Genomic DNA, 24,785 nt, shown 5'->3' with positions numbered 1-24,785 from the left:
TCTGTTAGTAGGCCCTGGAGGCTGACTGGCCATTAAAAACAGAATAATGACTGAGGTAGCAGGTGCTGTGAAGGGGGAAGGTGTGGAGCAAATAAAACAAGTCCATGGCATCTATAAGAAATGTGGACCCCTAGGAAACTTTAAAAGGTTGTGCACTGTGGTATTCATGACGTATGTGTTAGAGGTATGACGGCAAGTGTATTTCTCATGAAATGACTTCAATTACTTGCATATTGTTATTTCTTTAGAATTCCACATACTGTGCTATACAATCACTTCAGACTGAAATACTTGCCTTGACAAATTGCCCTTTAATGCAATTCATTGGCCCATTGTCAATGGGAGTGTTGCCTGAGCTACATCCTTTGGTAAAATTATTTTCTAAACCTACTGCTGTGAGTCAACTATTCTCCTCCCATGAGTTTTTCTTGACATCTGTATTAAATTGAAGCATCTTATTAACACCTTTTAGGATTTCTAGCATTCCACTTGATGCATCTCTTTCTTATACCCTCACTTGAATCTCTGCTCTATCTCTGTGTCCTAAACCCTGTTTATTTCCTTTTCTATATATTCCTGCCACCGCCATATTCATCTACTTGTCTGCAACTGCTTTTCTTAGTACATTAAACAAGTTCTCTCTTTTGGTCGATGCAAACCCTTTTCATAGATTTTTTTTCTTAAGTCCTCAAGTTGGATGATGAGAAACTTACAAAGGGCAAATTTTTAAAGAATTGTCAAGATTCTACTGAAGACAATTCTTTCTTTATATATTTAACACAAAGCCACTGAATAGTAAATATTTGTTAACTTTTTTAAAAAAATCAACCACTTCTCTTTGTTCCTGATCCTCATGCTAAGCTAGAGAGATTCTACTTTTCCTCCAAACCTCATCCAGTCCAGCAGCAAATCCAGTTGTCTTTATCTCTAATAGATTTCAAATTCAGTTATTTCTCATGACTTGCATTTTACCTTGCTAATCTAAGCCACCAGTAGTTCTTGCCTTGAATACACTAAAGTCTCTTCTTCACACAGCAACCTGAATGATCCTTTGAAAACATATTAGCTCATGTTCCTCCCATGCTCACAAGCTCTTGCCAGCTCCAAATCCTTTTCATAATAGAAGTACTCATGATGGTCAATAACGTTCTATACAATTGGACCCACCATCTTCTATGATCTCATCTCATACCTCTCCCTCTTTCGCATCCCACTTCACTCCCCCCTTCTACTTCAGATTGTCAAATACTTGTCTTGCTCTTCGTCTTCCTGTGCTACTGTTTCCCCAGACCTTATATTGCCAAACCCTCATTCACTCAATTTCCTGCTCATGTTTTTCTCCTCTAAGAGATATTCCCTGACCATTGAATTAAAAATAGCACTACTCATCTTTCTCTGTTTCTAAAGTGCTCCTCTATGACTCTTATAGTATTTATCAGTTATCTAGTTATTTTATGCCTCCTCGCTATTGCTCTAAAAAAGTAACTAGAATGTAAAAACAGTGAGGAAGTGAACTTTATTGCTATGGTACTCTGCTTTTACTGTGCCTACAAAGCTGTCTAGCACATAGAAGGTGCTCTCAGTGAGTCTGTGTTGAGTGAAGAAAAGTTGGAAGTGTCTTCTGTGCCCCTTTCTTAAAATAGTTTTTGTAAGTATCAATAGAAATTTTATTTCAGAAATCTGCTGATGTGCTTCTAGAACAAAAGCAGGAAACAATTCTATAGCATGAAGCAGTAGAAGTAGCCACTGTGGCACACCCCTAAAAAAAATTAGCTTGCAAGATATTGTGGAGGTCATATCACCAAACCATACCTGTTCTCAGTTAAGCACTGGTGTTGCTTTGACTATATTAGATACATAAGAAAGAAGCCCCAATAAGTCTAATACCATGGTGAATTTCTAAACTTGACCAGTTTTGCAAGAAGGCATCAATGCCTCAAATACTACACACTCTCTAAAACTAGGTAGAACACACAAGTGGAGTCTCCTCCCACCCCACTATTTGGTAAAATTTAGTGCCATAGCTGACTTCTTGGTGTAACATTTTTCTCAAGTAAGTTTAAGTGCATAGGTCATGGTTTTCAGCCAGCTTATTGGGATGGTTTGAAATTTTTAGCATTGCCAAAACAAAGATTTTTCTCCATCTAGCTTCCTTCACTCAGTTGTCAAACATCTCAGCTATGGTTTTTGACAACACCATGTCCTAGCACATTTTCTAAGATACCTACTCTAAGAGCTAGAGATTGGCATGTTTTCTAAATGTGGTGAAATCTTTGGCTTATTATTGTCTATGCTAAAAATTCATTGGACATTTTTAAAAAACAAAGTCTGTCATTCCAGTGAGACACTGTCCAGGCCAGAGCTCCCAGATAGCAAGAATCCCTCTGGTGAAAACAGAGCAGAGTATGGAATAAAAGCAGAAAACTCTAGCCATTAACTTGAGGATTTTGAATTTCATTTTTTTGGAAACATTCTAAAGAGAAAGATAACAATATAGACTTTAATTTTTTTTATTTCAACTCACTTATTTTTAACATGCAAGTTAAAATTTAAATTTTGCACCTTAATTTCTTCTAGGAATTTTAAAGAGAATTGATATCCAAAATTGGGGCATATCTGTATTGTTGCAATTTTATGATTAAAGCATGTTTATACATTTTATTATTAGATACCCAATGTGTAATTTAATCTCACTGTAGAACCTCTGATAGACTGTTAGAGAATATGGTGAACACAATTTTGGATGATAAAAAGAAAGAGGAGTTATTTTCCAGTTTTGCATATAGCGTGATCTTTGAGTCAATGGAATTAATGAAGTATTTGCATCCAGTTTGCAATTTTGGAGAGATAAAATAATTCCCTACCATTGATCCTAAGAGGAGCCATATAGAAAGTGATTGGCATTGGTACCACCTTAGGAGATAATTGATCAGATTGGGTTAAAATTTTCACCGTAGATAAATGGTTATGTATAATGGGTTAAAATATAGAGAGCTGGGAATGATATCGGGGGTCATTTTCAATTCTTAATGTTAGCTTAATGTAGAGTGTATCTCCATCTCTCACTCCTTATTATCATGAGGTATAAATTATCAATTTTGTAGAATTTTAAATGAAATTCTTGAATGAGAAATACAGAGTTCCATGCCTTCCCCACCCTTCTTCCTTTGGCACTAACTGCCAGAAGAAAGTGTGTCATTCTGCTCTGCCTATCCATGTTGTAAATTTTATAGGGGCCCCTCCCACAGGTAGAACTTATGTTGTCCGGTCTTGCTTGAGGATGGGCACAGAACCAGTCTCTTTTTGGTGTCCTTCTGCCCACAGTTACAGCCCACATTCTCCAATATTAATTTTATCAGGATAATCTGTCATCATCTGCTTTTCTGTCTTAACCTTTTTCTCAAACGGCCTTAGTTTGGGAACAGAGAAAGGTGTGATTGATTATTTCCTCAAATCCGAAGGCTACAATAGACATTTCATTTCTTGGTTAAAAAAGAAGTTAGAACAATTTGCCACTTCTCAGAGCATCTCACTGAGCTCAGTGGAAAAGAAAAAAAATACACATATATGATTGTTATAGTATAAAATACACTGCATCTGGGAAATATAAATATTCTGAATTTGAGGAAACAGATTAACTATTTATAAATATACTTAAGTGACTAATTAGTAATGTGGGAATTACTTCAGCAGTGCTTGAGGGATCTTCAACTCTGACCCGTAGCTCTGGGACTGTTTCAGCTTCCTCAAGCTGCCATGGCTATACTTAATCTGTCCCACTATGTCACAGAATGTTTATTTTCCCACATTTTCAGCCCATTACCATCTCCGGTATAACATGGGCTCTTACAACTACTCCTGGTCTCATAATTGGTGAGTACTGTTTGTCACACACTCCTGACATCTCTGTGCTCAGGAAGCAGAGGAAAGACCTTTCCAGGAGGTAGGTTGGAGCTCACTCAGGGCCAGGTAACTCAGTGTAGCCATAGAGGGACAAATATATTTTGTATTTTTTTTGGTGCCACAGGAGAATGAATCAATATTCTAAACATGTTGGCATTTCTACTTTGAAAAAAATTTAATCTGGAGAGATGATTATAAGAAACATGCTAGGGGGCTTCAAGAGTTTTGAAGAAGTGTGTAGGGAGTCCAGGTTTTAAGATGTTCCAAAAAGTAAAATAAGAATAAATGGGTGGAAAACATAAGCTGGAATACATTTATGAAAAAATAACTAACAATTACAGCTGTAATGCCATGAAATAAGCTACCTTCAATAAGAGCAAACGGCCTCAACCATCTTATGGTGATGCTGCCCAAAAGATTTCTACTCAGACTGAAAAATCAGACCCAGTCCAGTTGAACTTTGAAAATCTATGATTGTATGAAAACTTTTCCCATAAGAAAAACAAAAAAGAAATTTAAATTCGATTTTTGAAGGAGAAAAATTTAATATATTTTATCTTATTTATACATTCCCCCTAAATTACAAAGTCAATTGCTGCAAATATATTCTGCTACAAAGCTTTCTGTAAGAAAAATCTCTATAAGAACATACATCTCATTAACATTTCCTGTAAATAAATTACTTCAAATAATAATTTTTGAAGGGATGTACAGGAGGGAAATAATGCAGAAACCATATTATAAATGTAATTGTTGCATAGGAAACGTTTGACAGAAATGCTCAATTTTTATGTTGCCAAGCATGTAGAATCCTGTTTGTACAGACTTTGGTTATTGAATAGGTTAGTTGAAAATTTTTGTTCTCACAGACATATGGAGGAAACGTAAATCTTAATTATCCTAGTAAATGTGTGTGAGAAGCTGAAGGTTTTAATAGACATGGAGGCTCAGGTTCAATTACTCTTGGGAGAACTTGAATTTGAGACTAAAGATGAAGGTTAAGTAAAAAAAAAAAAATTAAGGAGTGACTTTAAGTTTATAAAAGAAAAGGTCAAAAGTAACTACTATACATTTTTACCTTCTGCTTTAGACATAATGTTTGAAAGTGAGTAAAGAAAAAAAAAAGATAAAATGGTTTCAAAGAATGAAGAACCTGTGGTTTTTATAGGTTAGCAATATGTAGATCCTACAAGTTTTTCCATCATATATATTTTTTATCTCAATGGATGCAGAAAACAGAAACTGTATCTTTGTAGGAGGAAAGAAGTTGTAGGGAAGGTTGATGCAGAAAAATCAGATGTTGCTACCAGCCATTTAGGAGCTTATCGAGGGCAATGGAATCTTACTATGCACTCCCTGTCTTGAGAGTTCATGTTGTGAGAACTCCTCATATTATTTTAGGACCTCAAATGTATAAAATATATACTCTGAGGTCAAGTAGTGACCTCACACTGTTCTAATCTGTGTGGTGAGTATTTTGAGATCTCAGATCCCATATAAAACTCCATTTAAGTTGTGCAGCCTTGGGTTCAAAGATGAAAAGTCATGTTATGCTTCAGGCATGTCTATGCATTGCCCAAACCTGGATACTGGACAGTTTTCCCCATTTTTTTGCTGACTCCAGTGCAGGAGAGACACAGCTCCAGTCCGCACTCTCAGCTGTACCCCACCATACCGCAGAGTAGGTAAGGAATAAGTGTGCTTACCAGTCTAATGCTATCAACAATAGGGAATGCCAACGCCTTAAAAAGTACTGATCTCTCTAGTAGCCTGGTTTCCCATATATTCTGGATATCTTAAAAAAATTTGTAATCTGTGAAAATTCTTCTCTGTGCTTTACACAACTACTGGGGTTAGGTTGGAAAATATCATGTATTCATGGTAGGAATCACATACAATCTAGAAAGATGAAACAATATCCTTTGAGAATCTGAATGGACTACTTTTGTCTTGTTAGGCTGGTTCTTATTAAGTATAGATGAAAGTAAATATTGAAAACAGAAATAAGCAGTTTGAGGAAAAACAAGTTGTGTGTGTTTTTTTTCTGGTTTTTTTTTTCTTTTATAAAAGCCTTGATGGAAGACCTGCAATAATTTTGAAGTTATTTGGAAAATATCAACTGCTTTTTTTGGGGGTGTGTGTCTACCAAGGCCTTTGATGGAACAGTAAAAGCATGTTCCAAATTAAAAGGTGATCCGTGCTACAAATGAACTGCTTCATTTCCTATTTAACAATTATTTTTCATGTTTTACATTCTATGTATACCAAGATACACTGGGAGTGTATTAAACTATAACTTGGAGTAGAAAAATGGCTTTTAGGTTGTTTTATAGACAATCTCCTATCTGGAGGAAACTGATCCTCCAGCCCAGCCTAAACTCCTCAAAAGTCACATGGTCAGTAATTTTCACTGTACTTTCTTTTTTCCAGTAATTGCATTTTCATACGTGTGTACATTATTTACATAAACAAGCTGAATAATGGAAACACACTCGTTGTACTACATTTGTCACCCTTTGCGATAGACTTAGTTCTCTTTTTCTTTCTCTCGCTCTGTGATTCATATTCTTATCACACGCCTTGCATTAACCATTCTTCTGAGATCCAAATCCTCTGTGCTACGATGCACATAAATGCACAGATTCAGTCTGCTTGTGCTGCATGTTCTCCGAAGTGATCATATTTTTTGACACACGTGGAGTCTGGCTTTGGAGGAGTAGGTAGCATCTTTCCATACTTTACAAGACAGGCCCTTGGCGCAGTCACACCGCTGGAAAATTTCCAGCCCATGAGAGCCCTTCTTGCGCTGTTTGGTACAGACTTCCCCCTGATGGAGCACGGGCTTGCAGATTTTGGTCCAGAAGTGACGAGCACAGCAAAACCCTTCCATGCAGTCTGATGATCGCAGGCAGGGGTCTCCTTCGTGCCCTGCAGGATGATGACCAACATATGTCACCTCAACACTTCAGAACAGTTCTACTTTGCAATCAGAGCACATAAAGTAGTTTACTTATGCTATCTTCATAATGCCTTGGGTTCACAGCAATGGGCTCTTCCTCTAATCTGACCAATCCATTAGTGTTTATATTCATGTTTCCGGTCTGAATATCAAATTTAACAAACAGCTAGACTGTACTTTATCTTCTCTTTATTTTTTCATCTGCCACTTCTAGATAGTTCCCTGACCATTATTCTTTCTCTTTTTACTTGTTGAGTGAAAATAAGAAAATAAAAAGAATTGCTTTCAAATTAATTAATTTTATACCTTTCTTGAGAAATGTAAATAAATTAAAGGAGGCAGCTAAAATTCTCAGGAATGCCTAAGATCATACATCAGTGTCTAGCCAGGAAAATGGGAACTGATTCTTCAAACTATAAGGAATTTAATGCAGAGAGCTGGTCACATGGGTAGTGGTAGGGCTAAAAAGTACCAAGGGGTGCTAAAGCAGAAAACCCTACCACATTCAGGCTGAAGAATCCAGAGGAACAAAGGATAGCAGAATAGAGGGCTGGGCTCACTAGCTGGCATGAGAACTCATCAGTCCCAAGTGAAGGGACTGAAACTCCAAGAATATACAGCTCTGCCAGAAGCACTACTGGAGGCAGGGAGAACATGTTGACTTTTTCTTTATTCTTCCTCTCAGTGTCCAACCACAGCAAAACCCATGTGGCCAGAGCCACTGACAGGGAGCCTAGGAAATGCAGTCTAGAAAAGGTTGTGATACAGAGAAAGGGTGGAAAGCCCCAGGGCCAACCAAGAAGCCATCATAAAAACCATGTGGAGCTCTCGCTGTTATAGCTCAGTTAGCTGGGAATCATACTATGCATCAAGAGATTGCCTGTTTGATTCCTGGTCAACGGACATGCCTGGGTTGCAGGCTCAATCCCTGATAGGGGGCGTGGAGGAAGCAGTTGATCTGTTTGACTCTCACACATCAATGTTTCTCTCTCTCTCCCTCCTCCTCTCTCTCTAAAAAAACAAACAAACAAACAAACACACACACACACACGCGCACACACACACACACACACACAAACACAAAACATGTGGAAGCACAAATCTGTGTATTTAATTCATAAAAAAATGATTAAGTCAGCAAAGAGCCTCCAAACATCACTGTTGGGTTGATGTGTAACCTGTCTAAAGAAGGGGTCAGCAAACTTCACTGTTACATACAAATTGGAAATAATGTTTATTTTTTAGATCATATGTATCACAACTCTTCAATTCTGCTGCTGTCTTACAAAAACAGCCGTTGATGATGCCTAAATGAGTAAGTCTGTGATACAATAAGAGATTATTGAGAGAAACAGGGAGCAGGACAGATTCAGTTCCTAGGCCATAGTGTGAAAATCCTGGTCAAAAGCGTTTTCTGTCATCCCAAATGTAACCAATCCAACTATATAATATGGACACAACTCACTAGCCATCAGCATAAGATTTCTTCCTTTTACCCATTATAAAATTACATATATAAATACTTAGCAAATTTGAAAGTACACAATGACATAGACATCTTTGAATAAAGAGAAATACTCATGTATTAACAATTGCATGTGAATTTGGTGGAATAGTAATAGGAGACATGGGTAAAGGATTTAGGCCTTTAGGAGTGTCCACAAAGGATAATTGAAAAAGAATTGTCAATCTCTAGTCCTATCCACATGACCATTTGTATTCCAGGTCAGACTAATAGGTCAGTATCCTGTAAAATACTCTCCCTGAAGAACATGAGAATATGGGGAAATAGTTTTAGTGCTCAAGCAAGTTGGGGAAATATAGTATTTTAAGAAGTTAATCAGTTTTCCTCATTGCTGGACTTCTCAGAGCCATCAATAGAGCAATGTTTATTATAAAGTTCCAAAAATGGTGAGATATATTATTACAAAACTCTTGAACACAGAATACTGATTCACAGAATATTTTGAAAGAGTCATTCTCCACATGACTTGCAAAAAGGTTCCTTTAAAAATGGATATGTTTCATACTTTCAAAATTTTACTACTGGTAATACGGTTCATATTTTCCAATTTAATGATCAGGGATTAGACTTATGAAAAAATTTTAATATATTTTTTATTGATTTTTTTACCAAAAAAAGGGAGAGGGATAGAGAGTTAAAAACATCTATGAGAGAGAAACTTCAATCAGCTGCCTCCTGCATACCCCTTACTGGGGATGTGCCCACAACTAAGGTACATGCCCCTGACCAGAATTGAACCTGGGACCCTTCAGTCCAAAGGCTGACACTCTATCCACTGAGGATTTATGGCTATACATAATTGCACTAGAAACCAATTATTCTTGGTAAATTATTTTATGAATAGTATGGTAGCTGGTTGTCTACTGAAATAAAATTTCTAAATCTACAAAGGTGAGAAAAACTCAAAAACATAGGGATTTAATCATATGGAAGCAAACACTTTCCTATTTATTTTTCAGAATGCTTTATCCTTTGACATGTGACAAATGCTTGCATAGAAAATATCTTCTAAATCCCATGTAAAAAGACAGGGTTGTTAAGAAAATGACATAGTTGACCAGGCTATTGCAATTCTTGTAACACATATTTTCTAATAATTTAAGATCTCTAAGAAAGCTCTAACCATCCTCAAAATTAAGAATTAATAAATCCAGTTAAAATCTTGCCTTTAAACTATCTTCTTTGTATATTTCTAAAACCAATGTTATTGATTAACTATATTTTCTGTACTTTTTATAAAACAATAAATAAAAGCAAACATAGAACTACAGTTATCCCTACCTTTTATGTGTGACATCTTAGTGTGTGGTCTTCCTAGATTCTGCCACCCCAAGTCGTGATTTGAGTAATGGCCATGGTTTCGATCTCTGTGTCGAGTGCCATCCAGAGCTGGGATGTGAGGGGTCAAGATGCTCTCAGTGACTGGGATGCAGATACCTGGAGATGGTCAGGTAAGCAGTTAGTCATTCAATTCTTCACAACGTGGTTGTTATCCATGTATTCTCCTGATTTAAGCCATGAAGCCATCTATCTATCTTCTATCTATCTTCTATCTATCTTCTATCTATCTATCTATCTATCTATCTATCTATCTATCTATCTACCATCTATAATCTATCTATCTATCTATCTCTCTAACTATCTATCTATTATCATCATCTATCTATCCATCTATCCACCTAACTATCATCTATCTCTTCATTTATCCATTTGTTCATTTACCATCTTACTAGAACTGAGTATTCAATAGTTTGGCTCCGAGTCCAAACTTGATTGGCATCCTGTCTCTTTTTGACCTTGGGCAAAAATAGGAATAAAAACAGAAATTCATTTTACAAAGTTATTGTGAATACATGTGCAGGCTCATAATAGTGATATAGTGAAGTATTAAATTAAAATTACTTATTCATACTTTAAAAATGTCTGTCCAGACATGCATATTTGGGACTCATATCCCTTTGTTCAATCATCAGTACAATCCTAATCTACACTGTAAACCTCTCTAGAGTATGAGGTCCTCTTGCCTTTACCTCATTTGTAAGGAATTTCCAGTAGGACCATGTCTAGAGGTGAGGAGCAAGTATAGTAACGTGAGCCTGCTTATGTTGTTTGTATGACTAAGTGTATATTTCTGATCACCTTCTGCAATTATTTAGTGTTTTCAATACATGTTTGTCTATGGTTTTTCATTTTATTATTGCTGAATTTGTGCCTATAAATTAATTGAGATTGAGTGAAGTCACACATATGGAATGGCTGGGTAATAGACTCCTGTATCTCCTTTCATAGAAACCAATCACTTCATCACCATCTGAGTGTGCCAATCATCAAAAGAAGACAATGAGTATATGAATCAAGGTATGAAATGTATGAAATTGAGAGACAGACTCACAATTGCATTGCTAAATCACAGCAGGCTATTTTCTTTAGTTCTGTTGGAAGTCTTTGCTCATGCACTTAGTGGAATAGAGCATCTACCCTGTTTCCCCGAAAATAAGACAGTGTCTTATATTAATTTTTTTTCCCAAAGTTGCGCTAAGTCTTATTTTCAGGGGATGTCTTATTTTTCCATGCACTAGGCCTTATTTTTGGAGGATGTCTTATTTTCAGGAAAACACGGTAGCTATTTACAAACAACTCTTCAACAGGGTAAATCCAACTCAGCATAGATTATTAAACACAGAAGGTGATTAAAACCTAAGAACACTAAGATTTAGAGGTAATACAGCTAATCTTATAATCAATTTAATCTTATTAAATACAGAAGGTGATTAAAGCTTAAGAACACTAACATTTTAGAGGTAATTCAGCCAATCTTAATTTAATGTTCCAATTTTTGCCTATTTGGAAAGACTCTTTACATGTCAGTTATCTAAAGAGAAGTAGCCTAACATGAAAGCCAAAAAACCATCAACACTAAGCGCTATCTTTACCATTATTGCAGCGGTTACCAGGACAACACATGCCATCTCTATGGCAACGCTTCTTTTTCCTTCGGCACACCATGCAGGCTGAAGATCCTTGGTGGGGACTGTGGCAGTATCTCCCAACTTCACATTCCTTATCACTGGTGCAAGGGTAGGCCTGTCAGGAAGTGGAAAACACCAAAAGCAAAGTAGATTAGATCTTTTAACACTTATGAAAAGTTGTTGTCACAAATTATGATGGAAAATAATTCACAATATTAACATTGTATTTTGTTCTGAGCACAGATCCTACACTTACTTAATTGAGAACCTTAGAAATATTGATTATTGATGGTGAAAAACATAAAGTTGATGATTTATTTTATTGACACAATTTTGGATTAAAAATTAGACTTTGGCCGAGACCCGTTTGACTCAATGGATAGAACGTCGGCTTGGGGACTGAAGGGTCCCAGGTTCGATTCCGGTCAAGGGCATGTACTACCTTGGTTGCGGGCATATCCCCAGTAGGGGGTGTGCAAGAGGCAGCTGATTGATGACTCTCTCTCATCGATGTTTCTAACTCTCTATCTCTCTCCCTTCCTCTCTGTACAAAATCAATAAAAAAAATATTTAAAAAAAATTAGACTTTGTACCCTGGCCAATGTGGTTCAATTGCTTGGGTATCATCTGGTACACCCAAGGGTTGACAGGTTCAATTCCCCATCAGGGCAAGTGCCTGGTTTGCAGGCTTGATAACCAGTGTGGAACATGCAGGGGCAGCCAGTCAATGTCCCTCTCACATTGATGTTTCTCTTTCTCCCTCTTCTTCTTCTTCTTCTTCTTCTCTCTCTCTCTCTCTCTCTCTCTCTCTCTCTCTCTCTCTCTCTCTCTTAAAAAAAATTCTTAAAAAAAATAACACCACTAACAATGTTTTTGCATTAATTCATAGCATAGAGCCATTAACAGTGACGTTGGGGGCTTGAAAACAGTTATAATTCTTATATCACCACTGATTTTAAGATTGACAGTAACAGTCAGGGTAGCCATTCCACTTTCATCTGCTAGGCTAGGATGAGTGGAGGGTTAAATAAAATAACAAAGGGCTGTGTTAGAACCTAAAACACATCTGCCTAATTATGGAACACATATTTTAAGAGTGATAGCGCCGAGGCCAGTTTGGCTCAGTGGATAAAGCGTCAGCCTGGGGACTGAAAGGTCCCGGGTTCGATTTCGGTTAAGGGCATATACCTTGGTTGCAGGCACATTCCCAGTAGGGGGCGTGCAAGAGGCTGCTGATCAATTGCTCTCTCTCATTGAGGTTTCTCTCTACTCTGTATCTCTCTCCCTTCCTCTCTGCAAAAAATCAATAAAATATACTAAAAAAAAAAAAAAAAAAAAAAAAAAAAAGAGTGATAGCTCATGCCCTACCTGTTTTGGCTCAGTGGATAGAGCGTCAAACTGAGAACTGAAGAGTCCCAGGTTTGATTCTGGTCAAGGGCACATGCCCAGGTTGTGGGCTCAGTCCCCAGTAGGGGATGTGCAAGAGGGAGCCAATCAATGATTCTTTCTCACCATTGATGTTTCTATCTCTTTCTCCCTCTCCCTTCCTCTCTGAAATCAATAAAATATATTTTTTAAAAAGCAGAGTGACAGCTCACACTATCTGCCTGTGAGGAGCACGGAGCTGGAGCACTTCCAGAGAGGAGGTGAGCAGCAGCAGTGTCCTGAGTGCTCAGAGAGACGTTAGGCTGCAATCACATCGTCATGTTCTCAGGAAACAAACAAGCAGGCTCCTTACACTCAAGAGCCCTATAAGCTACTGCACCTTTATTTACACAGAAAGGACTTCTGTTTCTACTTCCCTAACAGGTTATGTGTATAGAAGACTACTTAAGCAGTGTCATTTTATAAAACAAACAAAGAAACCAACCAACAAACAAACAAACAAGCATATCCTTGTCTCTTGAAAATTATTGGAAGACTTAAAATGCCTGTTTTCAGAGAGTGGGAGTTGATATGTCACACCACACATCAAATTACTCATATTTTAAGATATATTGATAATTAACAGGGGAGACTTATTTTCTGTCTTTTTTTTTTTTTTGGTAGTTCATTCCCCCCATCCTGTATTTCACATTAATGTATTTATTTTTTAAGCAAGCATAAACGATATTAATATAAAACAGATACCATTATAATAATATTATTATTATTTAACAGGAAAAGGGAAAACTAGATAATATAGGCATGCCATTTATACAGCTTTGCCAAGGAAGTTGCAGTTAACATTCTCCAAGTCTGTCCCACAGATTGCTGGGGGAAAGAATGAAAAATAGATGCATGCCCATTAAGGTCCGGGGGAGGTGGGGAGATGCCCACTTGTCAGTCACACCTGGGAACAAGTCAGTGGCCAGAATTGGCCTGGCCATTGCAAAATCTCAATACTTAACTCCTGAACAAAGGAGCCCGATCTCTCTCTCTCTTGCTGCTCCCTCCTGACCCCTGGCTTGCAGGGCTCTCATGGACTAAAGGACTTTAATTAGCCCGACGCTACATTGGACCCGGGTCCAACATGGAATGGAAACCTTGGATACTGTGGTCCTATTTTTGGCTTTGCTGGAGCCCTAGCTACATATTTTCCAGGACTGGTTTAAGGACAATGGATCTTTGCAACTCAAGAAATAGAATTCTGCCCTAGCCAGTTTGGCTCAGTGGATAGAGTGTGGGCCTGAAAACAGAAAGGTCCCAGGTTTGATTCCGGTCAAGGGCATATGTGAATCCATCCCCAGTATGGAGTGTGCAGAAGACAGCTGATTAATGATTCTCTCTCATCACTGATGTTTCTATCTCTACCTCTTCCTTCCTCTTTGAAATCAATAAAAATATATTTAAAAATCACACACACAAATGTGTTACAGAAAGAAATATAATTCCATGCCAATGAAAACCATTTAGTCTCCCATGAGAGTCTTAGAAAGTTAATTTTCTAAAAATATGATAAGAGCCACCCCACTCCCATTAGCAGTAGGGGAATTCCACCCACCGATTCCTCCAACAACAAAACTATGGGATACATGTTTTGTTTTTGTTTTGTTTGTTTGTTTGTTTGTTTTGAATTACCCCTTTATTAGACAGGAGTCTGGAGAGATTACAGGCCAAACCAACATTCTCAGCTCCTAAGATATCTGATCATATTTCCCATGCAGAATCTCGGAAGCTAAGAAGGGTCGGGCCTGGTTAGTACTTGGGATACATTTTTTGTGATTCAAATAATGAATGTGATCTGAGTGCTTTATGAAATGAGGTTTAATGGCCTAACTCTGAATATTTGTTTATTCCTTTCCCCTTCTCTGTCCTTCTCAATCTCTTTCATTCTCCCTGTTTCTACCATCGCCCTTTCTGCTCTATCCTACTCCTACTCATATGTGTATACACTGGGAGTATACATGAAACCCCCACATGTTTTTCATTTAGATTGGATAGTCTTCAGTTAGAGGAAAGAAATACTAAGTTGCTGTATGAGCCTGAAAACGTTACATGTGGTTCTATGAAAAAAAAACAAAGTACTTTTAGCTTCATTACAATGTACGGTTCACTCTCAAAAGAAAATAAAACATAGAAAAACCACTAACTTTAAATTGAGAATGCTTTTGAAGAACTGCACAGTAGCAATATCTGATGCCTGTATTAGTATAATTGAGCCAGATCAAGCTATAAAATGCATTTGCATATTATTATCCCATTCTGGAACTGCATTAGGCTTAAGGGAAATTTTGAATGAAGTTGAATTTGGAGCACTAGGCCATTTTTTTCAAGACTCCAAAACTGATGAAAACAAAACAAATGTCACTTCCTGACTTGCTACACTCTTTCCCCCAAGCATTTTACTCCCTTCATATTTAGACCCATTCATTTTAATTGAAATACAATTCACATGGATCTGATTCATTTACGTCTATTTCATCAAATTGTTTTGCAAGAAACATTTGATGTCTTACAAGTTTTTTCCCTTCCTCAAAAATAGGACATGTTCTTTCAACAGAAATAAGCACGTGCTACCTAAAACATCATGTGCAATTTACAACTCAAACAACAAATCTTGAAGAGAATCAGAATATAAAATAATACTTAGTTCCAGTCCTAAAAAAAAATAATCTACATGGTTACAAAAACAAGTTGTTTGCTGAAATTAGTTATTTATTCAAAAATTGTGAAAAACACATTATCATCTTCTTATGCTTAGTTGATAAGAAATGAAAAACATTTGCTACAGATGATACTACACAAAGTAATATGCAAAGTATTCTTCATTTGAATTGGAGCACAGTAAAATTCTTCAGAAAAAAAGCTCATTTTGTCTGAGACAGTCTTTTAGAGGGTAGGTAGTTTCATTATGTTTCAATATATCTTTTAAACAACTTGAACCAGAAATGACACAGGCAGAAAAGGTATGCAGGATTTTTTAATGAAAGACTATTGGTAATGTGAACTTATAATTGTAATGAAATCCAGATTATAATATTGAGAGGAATTCTTTGACAATTAAAAAATAAAATTGAATAATTAAAATGCAAGTCTATGCAACACAACTTCTATTTTACTTATGAAAATCTTGGTTCCAATAAATAATTTTAATTTATGAATTAAATCAAGAAAGGATGAGACAAATTAATTGAAGCAGGTTTTTGAAAAAGCAGGTGATATTTGGGGGCCTGCTTGGCCTTCTGAAATCAGTGTCCTGCAGCCCAAATTCACTCAGCTATAGTTTCCCTTTCCCTTGCCATAGTCATTAGCAAGACAATGCAGAACATGAAAACATACTATGAATCTGACACATTAATAGCAAAGCTTGTGTTTTCAATCCAATGAACTATCTGTTAATAAAGAGTTTTAAACAAATAATTTTCAACTCAAGTAATGAGGACTATGCAGCCTGCTATTGAGTCCCCCCTACCAGATTAACCCATTTAGAATGTCTGAAGATGGTATCATAGTAGGCAAGAGAGGGGGAAGGGAAGGAAAAAGGGAGGGATGGTGAAAGAAGAACTTGGTAAAATATTTGTGAAGGATCCTGAAGAAGTGGTGACTGTGGTGATTAACAGAGCACTGAAGGGAATTATATACATTAATAAATGTGGCATTCAGAAATTTTCTCATGAAAAATAATATTTATTTTCCATTTACTTTGGCTCCAAAAATCTGTTCCTGATCTGATTTGATGATGGGTTTATGACTAACAAAAAGTAAATTTGAGTGTCTTATTTTAAGTTTCCATTTAACAAACATAATAATATGCTTCCCTAGTATGTGTGTTATAAATGAATAGGAAGGCTGATTTATTTTACCTGCTGTGAAATGTTCATAGTGAAGTTTTATGATTCTTTGATATAGGCTAGTAAGCTAAGACAAGCAGAAAAGGAAACAGGCTGATAAAAAGCAGTTTGCAGCTATCTATTAAATCCCATCTTCCCTAATAGAAGGATAATTAAGATTAAATGATTCGCACTGCTCCTTAACCAGAGGGTAAATAACTTAAGTCACCCTACTCAGAGAGGTAGATAGCAGAAATCTAATTAGTGCCACTTGCCAACTGCCAAGAACAGATGAAGTTAAGAAAATAAATCTCATTTTGATACATCAGCATAAAGCTGATGAATATTTTATTGATCCCCCCTAAACCGTCCCCTAGATGCCGAGTCTTTAAAACCCCTGAAAACCAAACCTAAGGTCCCAGGACACACTCTCCCTTCCAGGGACACAGGAACTCACCAGCTCTTCTCCCCTCTTCCCTACTTCTTCACCTCACAGGTAAATGTCTCCTTAACAAACGGGACCCCAAGAAGCTTGCCTCCAGGGCAGCAATGGGCAGCAGCAGTTCATCCCAGACAATCTGTCCCCAAGACCCCCTTTTTTATGACTTCTTAGTGAGCCAAGGAAGACCAGCCCAGACTCATGTCCCCAGCCCTTCCTTTTTTTCACTGTCCCCAGCTTTAAGAACTGTACTCTAAAATTCACCTGCACAAAGTCAAGAACCCACACTACCGGCGGTCCCTGGGCAGACTCACCGAGGGGCAGGGCCCTTTCTTGGTAACATTTTCATTTACTTGACTTTAGATGAACAGTCTGAGAAACAGCGATAGTCTGTGTCACTGTAAATCAAGTGATAGACTAAGGGAGAGACTTTAGTACACTTGTTTTATACTAAAATACTCCAAAACTGAATCAGAAATTGGGCTGTGTGAGCATCCAAGAATCATCACCTTCATGCAGAATCATTCTTGATTTAGGCTTGGTCACAATTAGGAGATGAATTAATTTTAGACACCTAATAATAGCAAGACGATGACGGATCATAAATTAAGAATGTCTGAGAGTTGTCCATGATCAGGCCAAAACCAAAGAAAATTTGCCCAATCCTCTTTCTAGGGGGGAAAAAAAAAACACAACAACACAAAAACAAAACAAAACAAAAAAAAACCACAACAACAATGACAAAAAAACAGTGTCTTTCATAAATAGCAGTGCTAGTTATCATTAAACCAAGACATGGACTAAAAAAAGAGAAAACACATTGGACACAACTGGAAAAAAAAATCCATTAGAAATGAGCATTTCTTTTTAGTACCAGGGTTTGTTTTCAGTCATTTACTCTGTGCTAATTTGGAATCATTATTTAACATTTTAGCAATGAAGTGAAGAGACTTCTGCAAGAAAGTCATCTGTGTGTGCTCAGCAGCAGGAACCTGGGGACTACAAGCCTCTCTGCGAGGTGTCATGGCTAAGCCTTCAGCAGTGATGGTTTAATGCACATGTAGAGAAGGTGTTGGAGTGGTGACCTGGGAGCTGAATGTAGAGATTAGAAAAGTAAACTTGGCCCCTTCTCTTTCTAGAAGCTTCCAAATACCAACAGTATGTCCTGCTGCAGCTGTTGGAAAGACAGAATACTGGCAGGAAACACTGAGGAGACTGTAAACAACATTTTCTAACTTCCTTTCTTTTTATTTTTTTTAAATCCTCACCTTAGGATACGTTTTAATTGATTTTTTAGATAGCAAGGCAGTGAGAAACATAAATGTCATAGAGAAAGAGCTATCATTACCTCCCTATACAGTCAGACTGGGGATTGAACCTGCAACCTAAGTATGTACCCTGATGAGGAATTTTGGTGTATGGGATGATGCTCCAACCATAAGGTCTCATTCCCATTTCTTGACTTGACAACAGTTTTTGTCCAGATAAGCTCAATGTAATCAAAATTATAAGCAAAAGCCCTTCATGCAAATAATAACCCTATATAATAAAGAGGTGATATGAAAATTAACCATCACATCCTCACAAGATGGCTGCCTGTGACCAGTCTGGCAGGACGGTTAGTGAAGGACAACCAAATGACTAAACAAGCAGGCTGCATGGGGCGACCAGGCCAGCGAGGGGACAGTTGGGAACAACCAGGCCAGCACAAGGAGCAGTTGGGGTGACCAGGACAGCAGAGGGGGATAGTTGGGGGCTACCTGGCCAGTAGGGGGGGCAGTTAGGGGCAACCAGGAAGGCAGGCAGGTGAGTGATTAGGAGCCACCAGTGCAGGATTGTGAAAGGGATGTCCTACTGCTGGTTTAGGCCCAATCTCTGGGATCCAGTCTAAACCAGCAGTCGGACATCCCCTGAGGGGTCCCGGATTGGAGAGAGTGCAGGCTGGGCTGAGGAGACCCTCTCCCATGCATGAATTTCATGCATCAGGCCTCTAATAATTACATTATATTCTAATAAACAAAATAAAATGAAATGTTACTACATCTTATTTGAACTAATTGAGCCTTTTATTTTCAATTAATCTCAAAACTGCAGAGAGAAAAGCCCTATTAACTCCAGACTTAGATTTAGGGTTGAATTTATTCTTATTTTTCTATTGCTGCCATTCCTTGGAATATTCAAATACAACGATGAAGTAATCAGTCCGCTAAAAACAATAAAATAAGAAAAAGTGTCTCAGCTATCTCAGCATCACTGGCTGTGGAATAAACATTTGGCCATAACTAAACCTTAGTTTAACTCCCAAGTTTTCAAAATAATGACATTGTTCCTGTTTAATCGTGAGGGCTAGGGTGGGGAAAGGAAGGGAGAAACATCACAAGTTGTTCATGTGGGATGACCACCCATCCGGATTTTTGCAAGACTGTCCTAGTTTTGTTGTTGCTTTAATCGGGACAATCCTTTGTCCCCACAAGCACTCTTTGTAACTACCTCGGAAGTTCTCTGAAGCCAGAAAAACATCATCAGCTGGGCAGGCAGAAAAAAGCCTGCAAGGGGTGGGGGTGGGGGAGTGGGAGTGTGGGCCGTGGGGGTGGAGGATTGTGGAGGGTAGAGACCCAGCTGTGGCAATGAGAAACATTCAGGGTGAGTGTGAAGGTAGCAGCAAAGGGCTGGGGTCCCAAAGAAACAACAGAATGTTGACAATTAATGTTTGGGAAACTAGATCAGACTGCTTCCCCTCGGTCCTTAGAGTAAAGATTCATTTCCCTTCACAGACATTTCTTAGGAGAGATCTATATTTCAATGAACAAGCAAGGCATGCTTCTCCTTTGGTCATTTCCAAATCAAACCCAGCAATCCTTATTGCAACTGAGGAGATCCAGTGGCATAGAGATCACCTGGCTCCTGTGCAGTTGAATCCTGCAAACCACAGGCTGCACAATTGGATCTTTTCCATCATCCACAATAGGATAAGGGTGCACTTGATGCATCTTTGAGGATTTCTGAACAGAAAGCCAGAGGATCGAGCTATATTAAATTTTAGGGGAGAAGCTCAGATATTTCATGACGTTCTGGAGTTATGCCATAGGTTCATTAAGGCAGCTGCTTGGTATTCATTCAATATTCAGTAATTACTTATTCAGTATTTATTTATTGAACACCAATTATGATCCAGACACAACTGGCTCAGGGATGTACAAATATTTTGCCTGTGTTACCCATAAAATAACTTTGAAAAACAAATATCTCAGCATAAGTTTATGTTTATTATTAAACATTTTATAAAAAGAAGTTTGCAGTAATTTGACATGATTCAATTGATCAATGCATATCGATCCTAAAATACATCACAAGATATTTACCAATAGATTTTAAAAATTAAATTGTCTTAAAAACATTCAGTTAAGTTTTAAGATATACAAGCAATCACAACTAATTTGAATGTTCTGTATCCAGAATTTTCCAACTGGTGGGGCCAGGTCTTACTTTTTTTAAAAGAATATTTGTTGGTTGTTTGTTGTAATATGCACATTAAGGGAGAGGGAGAGAGAGAAACCCCCATGTGAGAGCAAAACATCCATTGGTTGCCTCCTGCACATCCCAGACTGGGGATTGAGCCCAGCACCCAGGCATCTGATGGAACTAGCAACCTTTCAGTATGTGGGACAATGCCCAACCAACTGAGCCACCCCAGCCAGGGCCATGCTTCACTTTTTAAAAAAATAATGGTAAAACACAGAAAGTGCCTTTGTGCAATTAGGATGCCCCAATCAACCATTAAAAGTATATTTGTTAAACTGATATTCCAAATTCTACTTTAGTTTGTCATCCAAAAGAGGTTTTCATACCTCTGGCTAATGCAGTATATTATAATAAGATTTGGAATGTGTGATTGTTTAAGGTTTTTTTCCCTTCCCCTAAAATGGCAAAACTTACTTTAAACACAGGTGTACTCCTAGACAAATTTAAGCAAAAGAACAATGGAAGTTGAAGATCTGGAAATTAATTCCCTTAAGGTTGTTAGACCTTTGCTTTTGATATAAAAGTTCAGAACTGATAGAATTTCTAATAATGCTACATGGATTATAAGTTAAGAATGATGGATTGCTGCCTGTGGTCCATTAACTTCCCCAATATATTCAGAAAACCTCACTTAAACAATAATTCCATGGAATAAAGGCAAGGTCTTTTCTAATTTCAGTTGTTCCACCCTGTGTGTCATTAAGCAGAAAGAGATTCCAGAGAATTCTCTACTTTGAACACAGACCACCTTCTCAACTGTAACATGCACATTATGTCTATGGATCGCGAGGTAAATGGGAGGGTTAATCCATCCCATATGGTCTCAGTGCCTAGAGAAATCTAAACCAGGCAGTTTATATGGCTAACATTTTTGCCTGTTTTTGACCCATTGCCCCGTCATTTGGCATGGATAGGGCAACCAACAATTATATCCCATACTCAAAAAGCAGCTTCTCAGGAGTGCTTTTACACTCCTTATACTCCATATCCTATATAATCAGAGAGGAATATGCTAATTATCCATTATGCCATAATGTCACAACCAATCTACAAGTGGTAGAGAGCTACAGGAGGGCAGCGCAGTGAGTTACTAGCAGTGAAGTGCTACCAGTGGCAGTGGGTGGGTGGCCAGCTGAGGCAAGCCACAGCGAGCTACTCGCACACAGATTCGAGTTCAGGGCTACTAGTACAATTATAAAACTCTTCAGCATCCTGTCATTGGTTGAGTGTAATTGTTCTAACCAAAACAAAGGAAGAAACTGCGCAGCTTCAAGTTTCCTTCCAAATCCAGGATTGCATGTCTGTAATATAATCCTTCCATTGTAGCCTTGCAAATTTCCCTGACCTCCTGGCCTTCAGAAAAGTTTTATGGAAGGAAGAATTTTGGAGTTTTACTGCAATTTGAATTATGCCTCCACAATGAATTCATTGTTACAAGTGACTGAACTGAGTCTCAGTTTCCTCCTTGATAAGATGGATATAATTCATACCCTCAGCAATGTTTCCCTACTTATGTAATCATAAAAATCTTATGGGTTTCTGTAAAAATTATTTGTTCACAGACCCCATAGAGACTCTAGTTTTGTAGAAGTGGATATGGTCTGAGTATCCGTATTTTTTTTTAAAAAAATACTGTTCTGGTGACCATATGATCAGGAAATATAAGAAAACACTGCTTTATAGAATTGTTGCAAAGATTAAAGATGTCATATATATGACATATTTAATATATATAGATTAATCTAATATATATATTTCTGATAATATCTGGTCTACATGGATTCAGTTCTATCTCTCACACAGACATAGGTCTAAGGGAGGGATTGGTTCCGACATCAATGTGAGTTTAAGAGACTCACTGACAACAACTATTCCCAGGCATGTTCATCTTCACTGTTAATATTTACCCATGGTTCTTAGGGGTGGGCTTGAAACTTTCTAAAACTATATGAAAAATAAAATAAAAGAACACATGACAAACATGTCAGTTCACTTTTTAGCAGAATCTATCAGTGAAACACTCAAATTATAATATATATAACAATGCATTTGTCCAACAATTATTTGTTTGAGCTAGTGTTTGTTGTTTTGGCTAAATTCATTTAGTATAGAAAATGCAAGCTTTACACTTCTCTAATCTTGCTTAATTCTCTTTCATTTCCTCTAGGAATTAGGCTAGACATATTAAAAGGCCACTCACTATATTCTATACTGTTATTCTGATTTTGAGGAAACAGTTGATGGAAGCTAATAAAATTGAAAGATTGCTTTCTTTTATGGTTGGGAAGATGAAAAATCAGCACAGCAAAATATAATCCTCAATATCCCTTTTCAATGGAAATATTCTTAATTTCTATTTAAGAGCTACTCTAAGCCCTAAACTACTTTTAAACCAGTGTTTAAAAATATAAAATTGTTACTGCTCAAATTTAAAGTCATAAGCATGAAGGCAGGCATCATTTTATTTCCCCCAAGAGTGCTGGGAAGATAGGCAATTATTTGAGAAGAAGTACATCAAACATGATTATCTAGATCAGTGTTTCCCAAAATGTGGTACGCGTACCCGCAGGGATACGGGAAAAGTTTGGTGGGGGTACGCGTTGCACCGGAGTTTGGTGGGGATATGCACTGCACCGTGCTTAGCTGCACCTGATTCTATGTTCTCATGAGTACGAGGGGTACTCAGCCTTACAAAAATTATAGAAGGGGTACACATATGTCAAAAGTTTGGGAAACACTTATCTAGATGGTCAGAGCAAGAGGATTACCTAACACGGATAGCACAAGAATCAAATCAGCTAAGAAATCCTTTGATTAAAAAAGTAAGATGAAGCCCTGGCCTTTGTGGCTCAGTGGTCGAGAGTATTCTCATGCACCAAGAGATCAGGGTTCGATTCCCAGTCAGTGCACATGCCTGGGTTTCAGGCTAGATCCCTAGTGGGTGTGTGGGAGCAGTTGATAGATATCTATTTCTCATTGATGTTTCTATCTTTCTCTCCCTCTCCCTCTTCTTTCTCTAAAATCAACAAAAACATATTTTAAGAAAATAAAATAGGATGAAGAGGTGGTTCATAGTTCTAACACAGAACTCTGCCTAAGCAAATCATCTATTTTTGCCTCTGCCATTTAGAAGAGAATACTACTAAATAGCATGTCTGAGAAGAGTCTTGGACTGGGATCATAATCCTATAAAATAAAAGCCTAATATGCAGGTTGTTCCCTAGGATCATCGCTCAACTGGGAGTTTGATCAGGAAACTGGGAGTTTGACCTCTCACTATGACCTGTGCTGACCACCAAGGGGCGTGGCGCAGAACATGGTGAGCATCAGCTAAGCGCTGTGACCTCTTACCAGCTACCTGGAGCCAGGGTGACGGGAACAGAGGTGCAGTGAGAATGTGGAGTGTCCAGTGAGCTCACTCTCACTGCCCCTGCTACCCTCCTTCAGGACACCAGGGCTAGGCACTGGGGAAACCCCGCACTTATTTGTCCAGCACAATGAGGAGTCCGCCCCACATCTGTCTGGTCTCTTCCAGGTGAGCCAGGCGGCAGCCACCCAAACTGCAGGGGCTGGTTGGGCTTCCCATTGTTCTTGCAGGAGCTGGTCTGTGTGGCTGGCTGGGAGAGCGCTCTGCCCGCCTGGCTTCCAAGAGGCCCATGCTATGCCCTGGCCCACAGCTTCCAGCTGCACTCACTGCATCTCTGTGTGGGAACTCAGGCGCTGTGACTCAGGCAGAGGTGGGGCACGGGGTCCTGGAGGCCACGTACTACCCAGGGCCCAGAGGTCAGCTGGGACTTGCCCTTCTATCCCAGGCTTCTATCCCAGGCCAGGCCAAGGTACTGCACCTGTGTGCAAATTTTGTGTGCCAGGCCTCTAGTGATATTAAATACTTCTAGGAAATGGAGGGACAAAGATGCAAGTTATAAGTGCATCTCAGGACTTAATCTCCCGAGCTTTGAATAAGCCAGTTTGTTATCAAGAGAAAGGAGTGGATGTTATCTCATGGAAATGGTTATTTTGTCATCTTTTTTTCTCCATTTCCCAACTTGATTTCTTCTCTGGGTATTTCAAGCCAATATTGTTATAGCCTGTAACAGTTAAGGATCTGTACTTTGTGCTATGTTTCATTTTTATGTATTTGGAATGTTCAGTTGGTAAGGCAGATAGATCCCACATAAAAATGCATGCAAGGAGCACTCTAAATATATTTATATAA

General features: G+C 38.1%; 1 protein-coding gene across 1 annotated transcript in view; it reads right to left on the bottom strand.

The window, feature by feature from the left end:
• Window positions 1–4,917: 4,917 nt before the first annotated feature.
• Window positions 4,918–24,785, bottom strand: part of DKK2 (dickkopf WNT signaling pathway inhibitor 2) — a 108,510-nt gene continuing 88,642 nt past the window's right edge. Inside the window, exons 2-4 of the mRNA XM_084872947.1 lie at window positions 11,321–11,471; window positions 9,669–9,824; window positions 4,918–6,831 (exon numbers count right to left, since the gene is read on the bottom strand). Of these exons, the coding sequence (XP_084729073.1) occupies window positions 6,581–6,831; window positions 9,669–9,824; window positions 11,321–11,471 (558 nt within the window). The 3' untranslated portion in view covers window positions 4,918–6,580. The remainder of the gene's footprint in view (window positions 6,832–9,668; window positions 9,825–11,320; window positions 11,472–24,785) is intronic.

This window comes from Pipistrellus hanaki, assembly GCF_964339955.1.
Source record: "Pipistrellus hanaki genome assembly, chromosome: 1".
Classification (NCBI taxonomy): Eukaryota; Metazoa; Chordata; class Mammalia; order Chiroptera; family Vespertilionidae; genus Pipistrellus; species Pipistrellus hanaki.
Note: the sequence above shows the minus strand (reverse complement) of the source record. Positions and strands in the feature narration are given on the sequence as shown.